This window comes from Pseudophryne corroboree, chromosome 4 (assembly GCF_028390025.1).
Source record: "Pseudophryne corroboree isolate aPseCor3 chromosome 4, aPseCor3.hap2, whole genome shotgun sequence".
NCBI lineage: Eukaryota > Metazoa > Chordata > Amphibia > Anura > Myobatrachidae > Pseudophryne > Pseudophryne corroboree.
This window is the reverse complement of record NC_086447.1, coordinates 693,365,832-693,383,094: the sequence shown is the minus strand read 5'-3', so window position 1 is coordinate 693,383,094 and position 17,263 is coordinate 693,365,832. Positions and strand designations below refer to the sequence as shown.

The following is a 17,263-nucleotide window of genomic DNA, read 5'->3' as shown; positions in this document are numbered from 1 at the left end:
CCCTAACCATTACCGTATCCCGCAGCTGAGCCTTAACCTCCCCCACCCAACACAGCCTATTCCTCCCACTAATGCCTAACCCTAACCCCTGTACTCACTTCCAGAATGTGTCGGGATTCTGCCCATCAAGATCCTGCTGTTGGTATTCTGAGTGTTGTGAATCCCGACTGCATACCTCCCAACATTCATGTTTAAAGACTCGGGACTTACACGCGTGCCAGAAAAGGGTGTGTGGTCTACATAAAAGGGGGAGTGGCCTCACATGAATGCCGCTGTTGAAAGCCACGCCTCCCATTTTTGTCACTGAGGGGGCATGCTCTGGGAGCTGCAGGCGTGCCTCCATTCCCTGTCTCCTGTGAATAGATGCTGTGCACATGCGCACAGCATCTATTCACTCTGCTCGGCTAAGCAGATCAGTGAGTGACAGGGAGCCTCCCAACTGCCACGCCCTCCCCCCCACCGCAGGACACTGTAGCCCGTAGGTGGGACAATGTCCAAAAAATGGGACTGTCCAGTGAATTTCGAGACAGAAGGGAGGTATGCGACTACAGGTATTTTGACCGCATCCTGTTGGAGGGGATGTAGCATATGTAATACACACTGTGGGAGGGTATGACACAGATATAGGGCCTTATTCAGGTTTGTTAGCAAACCAAAAAAGTAAGCAATTGGGCAAAACGATGTTGCACTACAGAGGTGGGGCAGATGTGCTAAGAGATTACATTTGGATGTGGTGTGTTCAAAATGAAATCTACATTACAGTGTAGAAATAAAGCAGCCAGTATTTACTATGCACAGAAACAATACTCCCCACCCAAATTTAAATCTCTCTGCATATGTTACATCTGCCCCACCTGCAGTGCAACATGGTTTACCCAATTGATAACGCTGTTGGTTTGCTAACAAACCTGAATAACCCCTATAATAACACATTGTAGGAGGGTATGAAACAGAGAGAAGTTCTCAGTGGGTCAGGATAATTTATATTGTTTTGTCACATGTATGCAGGAATGGGCCAAAAAAACCAGAAACATGTACTGACTCCCGCTCCAAAATAATTACAGCATAGAGTAATGTCCGACAAAAATGCACCATTTCTTTTATTGAAAAATGCTGGTGCCGAAGGTTACTTCCACCAAAAGACATGAGGTGTGAACATATCCGGTCCAAACCTCACGTTATACAATTATTATCTACTTCATCTCAACTTTCACTGTCCTTTCCTGTCTTTTTTATGATCATGTTGAGTAGTGTAATTCATTCTCAATGATGCAAAATTTGATCATGCTGCAATTATTTCCTGCTATTCACTCACAAACAACTTCCTACAAACACTGACAAAACCAAACACAATCTAGTTAGCAGCAGGTCACAGGAAGTCTTTACGGAATATTAACAGTTGAAAAGTTAAAGGAATACAAATGTATAAAACATTTCAATTTAGCCTAAATAGATGTCAAGCTTGTACTATTCTCTTTAATGTCTAGTGTCTGTACTGTACTTAAGGCAAATACTACACCAAAGTGCATTTAAACAAGCAGTAACAAGGGCAAACACAGGATTTCTAGAGGGGACTTTCCAATTGCTGTCCGACGGCGGATACGGGCGACGGGCGACCCAGCGTCGGGGGCGGGGCGGGGGGGTTTGGAGTGAAGTTACTTCACTCCCCCCATCACCCGGCTCCATAGCACTGCATGCTAATATGGACAATCTCGTCCATGTTGGCCTGCATGCATAAGCGGCGGGGCACCAACGATTAACGAGCGCAGGGCTGCGCATCGTTAATCGTTGGTGCCTACACACTGCACGATATGAACAAGTTCTCGTTCATTAATGAACGAGAACGTTCATATCGTGCATTTTATCTGCCAGTGTGTAGGGCCCTTTTGGGGTATATTTAGTAAAGTGTGGCTTTATAGAATTGGAGATGTTGCCCATAGCAACCAATCAGAGTCTACTACTATATCTAGTACATTCTAGAAGATAATAGTTAGAATCTGATTGGTTACTATGGGCAACATCTCCACTTCTATAAACCCACAACTTAGTAAATATACTTCTTACTGGCCAGCACCTGAAGAGGTCTGGCCTACAGTCTGCCTCACACAAGGTGCAGTGCATGTATATGTCAGACATATGCAGGACACACTTGCCTACTCAACTCATGAGTAGGCAAGATCCCCCGCATTCCACTAGCTTCCTAGTGAAGTGGGAAGGATGAGGAGATCATTCCTGTTATTTGCGGTTGTTTATGAAAGAGCTAAGTGATGCAATATTGCATCATTTAGCCCCACCCCCTGGCCACAAGCCCACGAATTGCTGCAAGTTTCCGCAATGGGTCAGGGCCTAGAGACGTGACAGCCCGTCTCGCCTCGGAAGTGGCCAGCAGAGTCTCCTCTCCTGGCTTCTCACCAAGAGGTACAAAGCAGGTGAGTATGATGCAGGGCCAGCAATCATGGTAAGCCTTAAGATGTAACAGTAAGGCGAACCAATCTGGGCAAACTGTGTTTTTTTTCCCCAGATGTGGCCACTATTCCATAACCCAAGGTGTAATGGATAGCATTACTGCCTCACAGCACTAAGGTCATGGGTTCAATTCCCACCATGGCCCTAACTGTGTGGAGTTTGTATATTCTCCCCGTACTTGCGTGGGTTTCCTCCGGGTACTCCAGTTTCCTCCCACAATCCAAAAATATACTGGTGGGTTAATTGGCTCCCAACAAAATTAACCTTAGCATGAATGTGTGTGCGTGTACATGTGGTAGGGAATATAGATTGTAAGCTCCACTGGGGCAGGGACTGATATGAATGGACAATTATTCTCTGTAAAGCGCTGCGGAATATGTGTGCGCTATATAAATAACTGGTAATAAATAAATAATAAATAAATATACTTGCAAAAGTGTATAATACAGTAATAATAATTAACACTATAGATTGTCTATGTCCAGGGGTTAAAGTGAGCCAGAACGGGGCGGAACTGCGTTCCGTCAGTTCCACTTGGAGATGGAACGCAGTTCCGCCTCCTCCAGCTCACCTAACCCGATGCGTGCCGGCGCTGCAGGGAGATGCCGGGCGCCTGCTGAGATTGTGTTACTAGCGGGCGCCTGGCTCTCTCTCCACAGTGTCAGCCAGAGGCAGGAGCTCAGTACTGAGCTCCGGCTTCCGGCTCTGGTAGGGCGCGCTATGGGAGAGACGTCATAACGTCTCTCCTATAGTAGCGAGGAGGAGACGCCCAGAGGACTGCAGCGGTTGGACGCGGGAGCGGGGAGCGGTGAGTATGGTGTGGTTTGTTTTTTTCTCATATGTGTAGCGGCGCTTCTACTGGGGCTTACTATTGGGGGGCTTTACTTCTGGGGGGCAAGCTACAAGGGGGCAAGCTACTGGGGGCATAACTACAGGGGGTCAAACTACAAGGGGGCATTACTACTGGGGGCATTACTACTGGGGGCATAACTACAGGGGCATTACTACAAGGGGGCTAAGCTACTGCCGGCATTACTACTGGGGGCTAAACTACAAGGGGGCATAACTACAGGGGCTAAACTACTGGGGGTATTACTAACTGGGCTAACTACTGGGGGCAAACTACATGGGGGCTAAACTACTGGGGGCATAACTGCAGGGGGCATTACCACTGGGAGCTAAACTACTGGGGGCATTACCACTGGGAGGATAAACTAAAGGGGGGTAAACTACTGGGGCCATAACTGCAGGGGCATTACCAGCCAGCCTGGTCCCAGATCCGCTGCAGCCACCCTCAGCCTCCTTTGCCGCCCTCACACCTCTGCACGACCACAGCCTCCTCCTCCGCAGTATCTCCGAGGCCCACCGCCTCCTCATCCACCGCACCGCAGACCACCACCGCTGCTAAACAGGTAATCTTACCTTGCTGCCTTTCTCTCTCCCTAGTCCCTACTGCAGGCCTGGCCAACCTGTGGCTCTCCAGATGTTGTGAAACTACACATCCCAGCATGCCCTGCCACAGTTTTAGCATTTCATAATAGCAAAACTGTTGCAAGGCATGATGGGACCTGTTGTTTTACAACAGCTGGAGAGCCACAGGTTGGCCAGGCCTGCCCTACTGTATGCCCTTGCTGTCCCTCTCTCTGTCACTTTCCATGTCCCTGCTGTCACTTTCCATGTCCCTGCTGTCACTCTACAATGTGAATTTTGGCTCATACCATGTGCTATACTGTGAATTTCGGCTCATACCATGTGCTATAATGTGAATTTCGGCTCATACTGTTTGCTATAATGTGAATATAGGCTCATACTGTGTGCTATAATGTGAATTTCGGCTCATACTGTGTGGTATAATGTGAAAGGGGCACCAGTAAGGGGTCCTACTATTGTGGTGCATAATGTGTATATGGTGTGGTAAACTACAATGAAGTACACGCCCCCTTTTGAGTGGTCACATCCCATTTTTCCAGAGCGCGAGCACGCCTTTGGCGCGCACATAATTACAACCTTCACTTGTCCATACCCCCACTTCAAAATGTCCACATCGACCACTGGGTACTACTACTGTGGGCATTATTACTATTGTATGACCACGCCCCTTTCTTTTCGTGGCCATGCCCCTTTTTGAGACCATGCCCCCATTTTTGATGTGCGCGCCTACGGCGTGTGCAATACCTTTATTACATGGGCACCGTGGGGAGGGGTGGTGAGTTCCACCACCTCTCTAGGACCACTTTAAGCACTGTCTATGTCAGTATTTCCTAAAATCAGTACTCAGGGACCATTAACAGTGCATGTTTTCCAGATCTCCTAGTTAGTGCCAGTATATTCATTACCGGATTAAACATTTTTTAAAATCACTGGGTGGTGCTATTTATTTAAATTGAGATACTAAGGAGATCTGCAAAACATTACACTATTAGGATTTCCTAAAATCTAAGTATGGGAAACACATTGGATTACATACTTCCCAACTGTCACGGGTGGGACAGTACCCTTTTTTCACGTGCTGACCCACTGTCCCACCCACAGGGCGCAGTGGGTGGGGAGGGGGCAGTTGAGAGCCCCTCTCATATGCACAGCATTCATTCACTGGCAGAGAGGGACAGGGGGCATGGCCAGCTGCTCACAGAGTGCTGTCCATGCCCCCATAGTGACAAAAAAAGGGAGCATGGCTTGCAATCGCGGTACTTGCTGTGAGGCCATGCCCCTTAGCTGCAAGGCCACACCCCCTAGTTTGGCTCATGGTGGGAGGTATAGATTGTGTATATTAAATGTAAACCAATGGTGTATATTCATTTTAACTAATAGTTTAATAATGCCTGGGTAATGTTTATAGCTCCACCTAATTGAGAGACAACTATTTTATAAACTTTTCCTGTAGTGGAACAAAAACCTTAAAAATACACATAGAAAAATAAAATAATGTATCTTGTCACATGCAAGAATGGGTGGTATTTATGTTACCGGCGGTCAGGAGACCAACGGTCACATGACCTCCACTAACATCCCGCCCCCTCACTATCCCGATAGTCGGCATGCCGACCAACAGGGATTATTTCCACTCGTGGGTGTCCACGACACCCATAGAGTGGAAATCCCGGTATGCTGCCGGGATCCCGGCGTCGGTATGCCACAAGAATAGCAGCTGCTTCTGTACTATTTACATACTGGGACAGGGGGATTCTCTGTGTGTGTCTCTATCGCTAGACCCAAATGGTTTAGTTGCATAACAGTTTACACAGGAATCAGACACCCAGGCAAGGAGGAGAAGCTGGTATCCCTGTGTCATTAACTGCTCTCTCCACCCTCCCATCTCTCCTCTGGTCAGAAAACTCAGTCGGTAGCTCATGAAACATGGTACTCCTGTGTCTCTGCCCACACTGCATACTGTCCTGCTCGCATTCTGGCTGCTGGTTCTCTGCTGCTTAAGAGGGAAAGTTAGTGATGTCAGTGTGCTCTGGGCGGGGGGGTGGGGGTGGGGGTGGGGGGGTCCTGATAAAGGGGGGCCCGGGGTACAGTATGCCCTGCATCCCCCCTTAATCTGGCTATGCTTGTGGATGAATGCAACTAAACATCACAACTGCCCATCCCTGAACATTAGCGTTGTAAAAATAAGAATTTACTTACCGATAATTCTATTTCTCGTAGTCCGTAGTGGATGCTGGGGACTCCGTCAGGACCATGGGGGATAGCGGCTCCGCAGGAGACAGGGCACAAAAGTAAAAGCTTTAGGATCAGGTGGTGTGCACTGGCTCCTCCCCCTATGACCCTCCTCCAAGCCTCAGTTAGGATACTGTGCCCGGACGAGCGTACACAATAAGGAAGGATTTTGAATCCCGGGTAAGACTCATACCAGCCACACCAATCACACTGTACAACCTGTGATCTGAACCCAGTTAACAGCATGATAACAGCGGAGCCTCTGAAAAGATGGCTCACAACAATAATAACCCGATTTTTGTAACAATAACTATGTACAAGTATTGCAGACAATCCGCACTTGGGATGGGCGCCCAGCATCCACTACGGACTACGAGAAATAGAATTATCGGTAAGTAAATTCTTATTTTCTCTGACGTCCTAAGTGGATGCTGGGGACTCCGTCAGGACCATGGGGATTATACCAAAGCTCCCAAACGGGCGGGAGAGTGCGGATGACTCTGCAGCACCGAATGAGAGAACTCCAGGTCCTCCTCAGCCAGGGTGTGCCCCTGACCAAGTAGCAGCTCGGCAAAGTTGTAAAGCCGAGACCCCTCGGGCAGCCGCCCAAGATGAGCCCACCTTCCTTGTGGAATGGGCATTTACATATTTTGGCTGTGGCAGGCCTGCCACAGAATGTGCAAGCTGAATTGTACTACACATCCAACTAGCAATCGTCTGCTTAGAAGCAAGAGCACCCAGTTTTTTGGGTGCCTACAGGATAACAGCAAGTCAGTTTTCCTGACTCCAGCCGTCCTGGAACCTATATTTTCAGGGCCCTGACAACATCCAGCAACTTGGAGTCCTCCAAGTCCCTAGTAGCCGCAGGTACCACAATAAGCTGGTGCAGGTGAAACGCTGACACCACCTTAGGGAGAAACTGGGGACGAGTCCGCAGCTCTGCCCTGTCCGAATGGACAATCAGATATGGGCTTTGTGAGACAAAGCCGCCAATTCTGACACTCGCCTGGCCGAGGCCAGGGCCAACAGTATGGTCACTTTCCATGTGAGATATTTCAAATCCACAGATTTGAGCGGTTTAAACCAATGTGATTTGAGGAATCCCAGAACTACGTTGAGATCCCACAGTGCCACTGGAGGCACAAAAGGGGGTTGTATATGCAGTACTCCCTTGACAAACTTCTGGACTTCAGGAACTGAAGCCAATCTTTTCTGGAAGAAAATTGACAGGGCCGAAATTTGAACCCTAATGGACCCCAATTTGAGGCCCATAGACACTCCTGTTTGCAGGAAATGCAGGAATCGACCGAGTTGAATTTTCTTTGTGGGGCCTTCCTGGCCTCACACCACGCAACATATTTTCGCCACATGTGGTGATAATGTTGTGCGGTCACCTCCTTCCGGGCTTTGACCAGGGTAGCAATGACCTCTTCCGGAATGCCTTTTTCCCTTAGGATCCGGCGTTCCACCGCCATGCCGTCAAACGCAGCCGCGGTAAGTCTTGGAACAGACATGGTACTTGCTGAAGCAAGTCCCTTCTTAGCGGCAGAGGCCATGAGTCCTCTGTGAGCATTTCTTGAAGTTCCGGGTACCAAGTCCTTCTTGGCCAATCCGGAGCCACGAGTATAGTTCTTACTCCTCTACGTCTTATAATTCTTAGTACCTTGGGTATGAGAAGCAGATGAGGGAACACATACACCGACTGGTACACCCACGGTGTTACCAGAACGTCCACAGCTATTGCCTGAGGGTCTCTTGACCTGGCGCAATACCTGTCCAGTTTTTTGTTCAGGCGGGACGCCATCATGTCCACCTTTGGTCTTTCCCAACGGTTCACAATCATGTGGAAGACTTCCCGATGAAGTCCCCACTCTCCCGGGTGGAGGTCGTGCCTGCTGAGGAAGTCTGCTTCCCAGTTTTCCACTCCCGGAATGAACACTGCTGACAGTGTTATCACATGATTTTCCGCCCAGCGAAGAATCTTTGCAGTTTCTGCCATTGCCCTCCTGCTTCTTGTGCCGCCCTGTCTGTTTACGTGGGCGACTGCCGTGATGTTGTCCCACTGGATCAATACCGGCTGACCTTGAAGCAGAGGTCTTGCTAAGCTTAGAGCATTGTAAATTGCCCTTAGCTCCAGTATATTTATGTGGAGAGAAGTCTCCAGACTATATCACACTCCCTGGAAATTTTTTCCCTGTGTGACTGCTCCCCAGCCTCTCAGGCTGGCATCCGTGGTCACCAGGACCCAGTCCTGAATGCCGAATCTGCGGCCCTTTAATAGATGAGCACTCTGCAGCCACCGCAGAAGAAACACCCTTGTCCTTGGAGACAGGGTTATCCGCTGATGCATCTGAAAATGCGATCCGGACCATTTTTCCAGCAGATCCCACTGAAAAGTTCTTGCGTGAAATCTGCCGAATGGAATCGCTTCGTAAGAAGCTACCATTTTTCCCAGGACCCTTGTGCAATGATGCACTGACACTTTTCCTGGTTTTAGGAGGTTCCTGACTAGCTCGGATAACTCCCTGGCTTTCTTCTCCGGGAGAAACACCCTTTTCTGGACTGTGTCCAGAATCATCCCTAGGAACAGCAGACGTGTCGTCGGAAACAGCTGCGATTTTGGAATATTTAGAATCCACCCGTGCTGTCGTAGAACTACTTGAGATAGTGCTACTCCGACCTCCAACTGTTCTCTGGACCTTGCCCTTATCAGGAGATCGTCCATTTTCTTTGAAGAAGAATCATCATTTCGGTCATTACCTTGGTAAAGACCCGGGGTGCCGTGGACAATCCAAACGGCAGCGTCTGAAACTGATAGTGACAGTTTTGTACCACGAACCTGAGGTACCCTTGGTGAGAAGGGCAAATTGGGACATGGAGGTAAGCATCCCTGATGTCCAGGGACACCATATAGTCCCCTTCTTCCTGGTTCGCTATCACTACTCTGAGTGACTCCATCTTGATTTGAACCTTTGTATGTAAGTGTTCAAATATTTCAGATTTAGAATAGGTCTCACCGAGCCGTCTGGCTTAAGTACCACAATATAGTGTGGAATAATACCCCTTTCCTTGTTGTAGGAGGGGTACTTTGATTATCACCTGCTGGGAATACAGCTTGTGAATTGTTTCCAATACTGCCTCCCTGTCGGAGGGAGACGTTGGTAAAGCAGACTTCAGGAACCTGCGAGGGGGAGACGTCTCGAATTTCCAATCTGTACCCCTGGGATACTACTTGTAGGCTCCAGGGGTCCACTTGCGAGTGAGCCCACTGCGTGCTGAAACTCTTGAGATGACCCCCCACCGCACCTGAGTCCGCTTGTACGGCCCCAGCGTCATGCTGAGGACTTGGTAGAAGCGGTGGAAGGCTTCTGTTCCTGGGAATGGGCTGCCTGCTGCAGTCTTCTTCCCTTTCCTCTATCCCTGGGCAGATATGACTGGCCTTTTGCCCGCTTACCCTTATGGGGACGAAAGGACTGAGGCTGAAAAGACGGTGTCTTTTTCTGCTGAGATGTGACTTGGGGTAAAAAAGGTGGATTTTCCAGCTGTTGCCGTGGCCACCAGGTCCGATGGACCGACCCCAAATAACTCCTCCCCTTTATACGGCAATACTTCCATGTGCCGTTTGGAATCTGCATCACCTGACCACTGTCGTGTCCATAAACATCTTCTGGCAGATATGGACATCGCACTTACTCTTGATGCCAGAGTGCAAATATCCCTCTGTGCATCTCGCATATATAGAAATGCATCCTTTAAATGCTCTATAGTCAATAAAATACTGTCCCTGTCAAGGGTATCAATATTTTCAGTCAGGGAATCCGACTAAGCCACCCCAGCGCTGCACATCCAGGCTGAGGCGATCGCTGGTCGCAGTATAACACCAGTATGTGTGTATATACTTTTTAGGATATTTTCCAGCCTCCTATCAGCTGGCTCCTTGAGGGCGGCCGTATCTGGAGACGGTAACGCCACTTGTGATAAGCGTGTGAGCGCCTTCATTTAATTTATCTGATTCAGGAAAAACTACAGGTAGTTTTTTCACACCCCACATAATACCCTTTTTTGTGGTACTTGTAGTATCAGAAATATGTAACACCTCCTTCATTGCCCTTAACATGTAACGTGTGGCCCTAAAGGAAAATACGTTTGTTTCTTCACCGTCGACACTGGAGTCAGTGTCCGTGTCTGTGTCGACCGACTGAGGTAAATGGGAGTTTTAAAGCCCCTGACGGTGTTTGAGACGCCTGGACAGGTACTAATTTGTTTGCCGGCCGTCTCATGTCGTCAACCGACCTTGCAGCGTTTTGACATTATCACGTAATTCCCTAAATAAGCCATCCATTCCGGTGTCGACTCCCTAGAGAGTGACATCACCATTACAGGCAATTGCTCCGCCTCCTCACCAACATCGTCCTCATACATGTCGACACACACGTACCGACACACAGCACACACACAGGGAATGCTCTGATAGAGGACAGGACCCCACTAGCCCTTTGGGGAGACAGAGGGAGAGTTTGCCAGCACACACCAAAACGCTATAATTATACAGGGACAACCTTTATATAAGTGTTTTCCCTTATAGCATCTTAATATATAATCATATCGCCAAATAAGTGCCCCCCCTCTCTGTTTTAACCCTGTTTCTGTAGTGCAGTGCAGGGGAGAGCCTGGGAGCCTTCCCTCCAGCAGTTCTGTGAGGGAAAATGGCGCTGTGTGCTGAGGAGAATAGGCCCCGCCCCCTTTTCGGTGGGCTTCTTCTCCCGTTTTTCTGACAACCTGGCAGGGGTTAAATACATCCATATAGCCCCAGAGGCTATATGTGATGTATTTTTAGCCAGTATAGGTACTTTCATTGCTGCCCAGGGCGCCCCCCCCCAGCGCCCTGCACCCTCAGTGACCGTTGGTGTGAAGTGTGCTGAGAGCAATGGCGCACAGCTGCAGTGCTGTGCGCTACCTCATGAAGACTGAGAAGTCTTCAGCCGCCGATTTCTGGACCTCTTCTCTCTTCAGCATCTGCAAGGGGGTCGGCGGCGCGGCTCCGGTGACCCATCCAGGCTGTACCTGTGATCGTCCCTCTGGAGCTAGTGTCCAGTAGCCTAAGAAGCCAATCCATCCTGCACGCAGGTGAGTTCACTTCTTCTCCCCTAAGTCCCTCGTTGCAGTGAGCCTGTTGCCAGCAGGACTCACTGAAAATAAAAAACCTAATAAAACTTTTACTCTAAGCAACTCTTTAGGAGAGCCACCTAGATTGCACCCTTCTCGGCCGGGCACAAAAACCTAACTGAGGCTTGGAGGAGGGTCATAGGGGGAGGAGCCAGTGCACACCACCTGATCCTAAAGCTTTTACTTTTGTGCCCTGTCTCCTGCTGAGCCGCTATCCCCCATGGTCCTGACGGAGTCCCCAGCATCCACTTAGGACGTCAGAGAAAATGATCTTGCATACAATGTCATGTGACAGGAACATTTACATATGCACATACTGTATGTAATTAGAATAGGTCTTTCTACATTAAGTTTGTCCTGCTAACTTAGCCAAACATTAAACTAAAGTAGAGCGTACAAATGCAAAATCATTACGTTATATATTGCATCCTAAAGGCTTGCACACAATGGAGTAACATATAGAAAAATGTGTACCTACCATCGACAACAAGAACTTCCTCCTGTTGTCCATTTACATCTTCAGCCAGTATACCGGCTTCCACTGTAACTTCATCATCTCCAATTCCATTCATTACGGCTATTTTGCCATTTTTATGTAAAAGCTGCAAACAGAAATAACAGACATTGAAATGCTTGATGATGAAAAGCAGACTACAACCATGGCAGACAACCCGAATAGCTGTACTTTTACTTCTGTGTCATGAACTACTCTAAACATACTAAGCAGTGATAAGAGTGGAGAAGTGAGCCAGTGGAGATATTTCCCCATCAACCAATCAGCAGCTCCGTATCATTTTATTGTATGCAAATTATAGATGTTACTTCAGTGCTGATTGGTTGCCATGGGCAACTTCTCCACTGGCTCACTTCTCCACTCTTATCACTGCTTAGTAAATGTACCCCTTAGTGGTGCCATATAAGTTACCATGATAACAGCAATTCATTTTTTACTTGCAGTGGATCTTTGAACTTAAACTGGCAAAACGTTAATCTCTCTTTGTACCTGAATATACATTAAGAACACCTTATATTTTAAACTATATATGCACAGATTTATGTTTGTTACTTGCTCAATATAAACTGGGGGGAGGGGCTATCAAAGCTTGGTGAGAGATAAAGTACCAACCGATCAGCTTCTGTCATGTTACAGGCTGTGTTTGAAAAATGACAGGAGCTTATTGGTTGGTACTTCATCTCTCTCCACTATAGCTCAACAACCTTTGATAAATCTCCCCCTACTGTATATATGGAGTTGCTGCATAGTGAACTATATCTGTTTACCAATTACTTATCAGTGTGACCTGTAACTGCTATATTGCTCACTCAGACAACGATAGAAGAAAACACCATTACATACTCAAAGAAGTCATATATTCTAGGATATCATCAATATGCATATTATATATATCTTAAAATAAACATGTGCTGAAAAAATAAGACTAAAACAAGCCAAAGTTGACCTACTGCAGTTGATGAGCTAAAAAAGATAAGTATATTTGAGGGCACAAGTCTTTGATTTCACAAAGTTCAGCACATATTCTGTCATTCCAGTATGCAATCCCAAATCAACACTAATTAAGGAGGAACCGAGGAAGACCTACCGTCAGACATCACTTTGGTAATCTTACCACATGTACAAGTCAGGAAGGTGTTCAAATCACTAGAATTACTTATCATCCTTCCTACAGATACTGATTGAGGCTTGGAGGAAGAGCATAGTCCCATCTTGCAGAGTTGATGTTGGTCCTGTTATAAACTATCTACTCCTCCAGCCCAAACAGTCCCTACTAGTAAATGACAGGATCTGTAGAGAACAGAGAGGTAAATGTATTGGGCGGGATGTACTAATGTACATCGCCGCCCATCGCCTCCCTGCGCCACGATGCTGATCGCATATGTACTAACATATGCGATCAGCATTGCGGAGGACAGCTCTTCCGATAAGAGCTGTCCTCCGCGATGCGCAGCGGCAGCCTGACTTCCGGGATTCGGCCCCAGAAGTCAGTCTGCGCATGCGCGGGGTGACGGGGGCGGCCGCAGGGCAGGCTGGGAGGGATCCGATCGGATCCCTCACACAGCGCCGCGGAGAGAAGCCCATAGGCTTCTATAGACGTACGCCAGCTGGCGTACCCCGACGCGGCGCTGTCCTGCCGGCCGGGGGTTAGTACATCAGGAAAATGCGGTAAACAGGGAGTTTACCGCATTTTCCGCTTAGTACATCCCGCCCATTATGTGGTGATAGGGAAGAAAACGGTAATATATGATTGGTCAGTGGCACTGACCGTTCCGACAGCTGCAGCCATCGATTTTAACAGCTGTGCCTTCCTGCGCCGGTTGATAAACTCCAGAATGCATTAGAGATCTCGTGATGCTTGCGAGATCTCGCGCATGCCCATTAGAGCAGGCCGGGGGAGAAACATAGCGCATCAGAACTAGGCTGTTGTGCTGTGGGCTGTGACAGGAATTCCCGGAGGAGGGAGTGTTCACTCCCCCACTCCGGCAGACGACAGGGCAATACATCTAGTCGGTACTGCTTCCTGCTTCGCCTAGGCTAATGCGCTGTGGGCAGGGCCGGAGCTTCCACTAGGCAGCTTTAGGCAGCTGCCTAGGGGCGCCTGGACCTGAGGGGGCGGCCTGTTACAGCTGCATGAAAAAGGTAGCGTGGTCCTACCTCTCGCAACCGCCGCAATCCCCCCAGCACTCATATCTACAGTAGCCGCGACTGCCAAGCTCCTGTATTGCAGGGTGACATGCGATGCTGCTCTTCATTCCAGACTCTTTCACAGACTACTCAATCCCATCTCTGCATCACAGCCTGCAGGTGAGGTGGCTACAGGGGTGTATCTAGGGGTCTGAGCGCCCCTGGCAAAGTAGTGAACTGACAACCTGCACCTCCCCCACCCAGGGACACAGAGGAGGGAGTTACAGATAGGCTGAGGTCAGGGACACTGAGCGGGAATTACAGGGAGGGTGCGGGTAGGGACAATGAGGTGGAGAGCTTACAGGGAGGCTGTGATCATGGACACTTAGGGGCAATTACAGGGAGGGTGTGGGCAGGGATACTGAGGGGGAATTACAGGAGTGTGCAAGCAGGGACACTGAGGGGGAATTACGGGGATGGTACGGGCAGGGACACAGAGGTGGAATTACAGGAGTGTGCGGGCAGGGACACTGAGGGGGAAGTCACAGGGAGGCTGAGGTCAGGGACACTAAGGGGGAATTACAGGGAGGGTTCGGGTAGGGAAAATGAGAGGCAGGGCTTACAGGAAGGCTGAGGTCAAGGACACTGAGGGGCAATTACAGGGAGGGTGCGAGAAGGGACACTGAGAGGGAATTACAGGAGTGTGCGGGCAGGGACACTGAGGGGGGAGTCACAGGGAGGCTGAGGTCAGGAACACTGAGGGAGAATTACAGCATACCTCACAACTTTCTTCTGTTCTATAGAGGGACACACGCGCGCCCCCGTCCGAAAAGGAAGTGTGGCCTATGAAAAAGGGGTGTGGCTTCGCAGGAGGACCCGCGGTCGCTAGCCACGCCCCTGTTTTCATCACTGAGGGGGCATGCCCAGCGCTCTGTGAGCTGCTGGCATGCCCCCTCTCCTCCTGTCTCCCCTGAATAGACTTGCTAAGCAGGGCAGCGAGAGACAGAGCCTCCCAACTGAGCCCTCCACCGTGGGACACTGCGGCCCGCGGGTGGGACAGCGGGACAGTCCCCTAAAAACGGGACTGTTACAGGGAGGGTGCAGACAGGGACACTGAGGAGGAATTACGAGGAGGGTGCGGACAGGGACACTGATATGGAATTACAGGAGTGTGCGGGCAGGGACACTGAGGGGGGAGTCACAGGGAGGCTGAGGTCAGGAACACTGAGGGAGAATTACAGGGAGGGTGCAGACAGGGACACTGGGGAGGAATTACGATGAGGGTGCGGGCAGGGACACTGAAATGGAATTACGGGGAGGGTGCAGGCAGGGACACTGAGGAGGAATTACGACGAGGGTACTGGCAGGGACACTGAGATGGAATTATGGTGAGGGTGCAGGCAGGGAGACTGAGGGAATTATGAGGAGTGTGCAGGCAGGGATACTGAGGGGGAATTACGGTTAGGGTGCGGGTAGGGACACTGAGAGGGAATTACGGGGAGGGTGCGGGCAGAGACACTGAGAGGGAATTACAGGAGTGTATAGCCAGGGTCACTGAGGGAGCAGTTACAGGGATGGTGCGGGCAGAGACACTGAGTGGGAATTACAAGGAGGATGCGGACAGGGACACCGAGGGGATATATGCACACATACATACATACAGTTAAAAACCCCTCTCTAGGTGTGATGGCACTACATGTCCCAGCAATCCAGTAGACAAGGAGTGCTGGGACTTGTAGTCTCAACACAGCTGGACAGGCAGTCACTGGCCTAGATACCTCTCCATACAGAGCTCTTTGTAACCTGTAATCCAGACTGCCAGGAGAGACCATGCAGTGCAGCAACGGTACCGCAGAAAATGTACAGGTATGCTCATGCTGCACTGCAGACTGGTGCTGATTGTAGTGGCTGCTGTTTGGTGACAGACCGCGTTGGACCAATGAGAAGGGGAGTGGATGAGGAAGAGGAGGTGCCTCGCCCCTCCCCATACCTGGAAGTGCCCCGCTCCCCGGCTATATTCACCATCATTGTGACCGTAGTCACAGAGAGTGTCAGAGTGCAATACGCTTCTGAGAATCCGGCAGTGGATGAGTACTGCTAAGGGATGTACTCAGTGAAAACTACTATTTCATTCTACCCCCTGGCGCGGGTGGCACTGGCAGGCGCCCCCCCCCCCCAACACCCCTCCCCCCCTCCGCGGCCGGCGCCTCTGGCCAATAGGAAGATACACCCCTGGGTGGCTACACAGTGCACTGTCCGCATTTGATGAGGAAAGAGGGGAGAGCAGCAGTCTTGGGGGGCGGGTGCTGAGATGAGCAGCAGGCATGCACACTATCTGGGCTGGATGAGCAGCAACATGCAAACAGATGGTAGAGGGGATAGAACAGAAGACATTTAAAAGAGTAGGGGGGGGTGAGAGCAGCAGGAATCCACACAGACTATGGAGATGGAGAGAAGAGAGCAGCCATGCAACAGACTGGGGTTGGGGGAGGGCAGCAGTATGCTTTTCACCTGAAGGCCGGTTAGGGGGAAGGGGCAGTAGGCAGAAATTATGCCTAGGGTGCCGAGAAACCTTGCACCGGCCCTGGCTGTGGGCCATGGGAGGAATTGCCGGAGGAGGGAGTTTTCACTCCAGCAGACGAGATGATAATACATCTCATCGGTACTGCTCTGTAAAGAAAAGAAGCAGGAAGCGCTATAGCAGCACGATATGTGCTGCATAATAGATCTCCCCCAGAATGCCTACATCTTTGAAACTGATCCCAACCCATATCAGGAATTGGGGACACAGTGAGCAGTGCTTGGTTGTAATAGTGCATTCTCACATATGCAGTGTTTAGTGAGTGTCTTTCAATGGAATTATGGGCTATGCAGTGCTGACAAGAAGTATAAATACACAGTTTTTAAGACCTATCCTTTGCACCACATAGCTAGCTATACTGTTAATGATAAAGGATACAAAATCAAGAGTACTGTGGTGGATTTAGCTAGGGGCTGCACCCCCAGTAAAATCTGCCACCCACAGGGACTGCATAGCAGTGGCTGTGACTTCTCATAGGAAGTGATCCCATGGGTAGCTACTCCCCTGCTATAACGTCAGCCCTTTCTGGCTTCTATGGGCTGCAGCTGATGCAGTCCGTAGAAGCCAGCCTGTTTAGCCACGCCACCATTAAGCTCCGCCCCCACTGCTGGCAGCCCTAAGCCCTGCCTCCCGGGGTCATCAGCCATCAATCACCGAGAGAGCAGGTAGTTGAGGGCTACAGACCCCCCGGCCAGACAGGTAACGAGCCACCCATCACTAGTGGCCACAAAAATGCACACAGCCCT

At 49.7% G+C, this 17,263-nt stretch overlaps 1 protein-coding gene across 4 annotated transcripts in view; it reads right to left on the bottom strand.

Moving 5' to 3' along the window:
- Nucleotides 1-17,263, bottom strand: part of AKAP12 (A-kinase anchoring protein 12) — a 288,402-nt gene that overhangs the window by 40,828 nt on the left and 230,311 nt on the right. For all 4 annotated transcript variants that reach the window (XM_063917908.1, XM_063917909.1, XM_063917910.1 and 1 more), the window contains one exon: nt 11,774-11,897. In XM_063917908.1, coding sequence (XP_063773978.1) covers nt 11,774-11,897 — 124 coding nt within the window. The remainder of the gene's footprint in view (nt 1-11,773; nt 11,898-17,263) is intronic.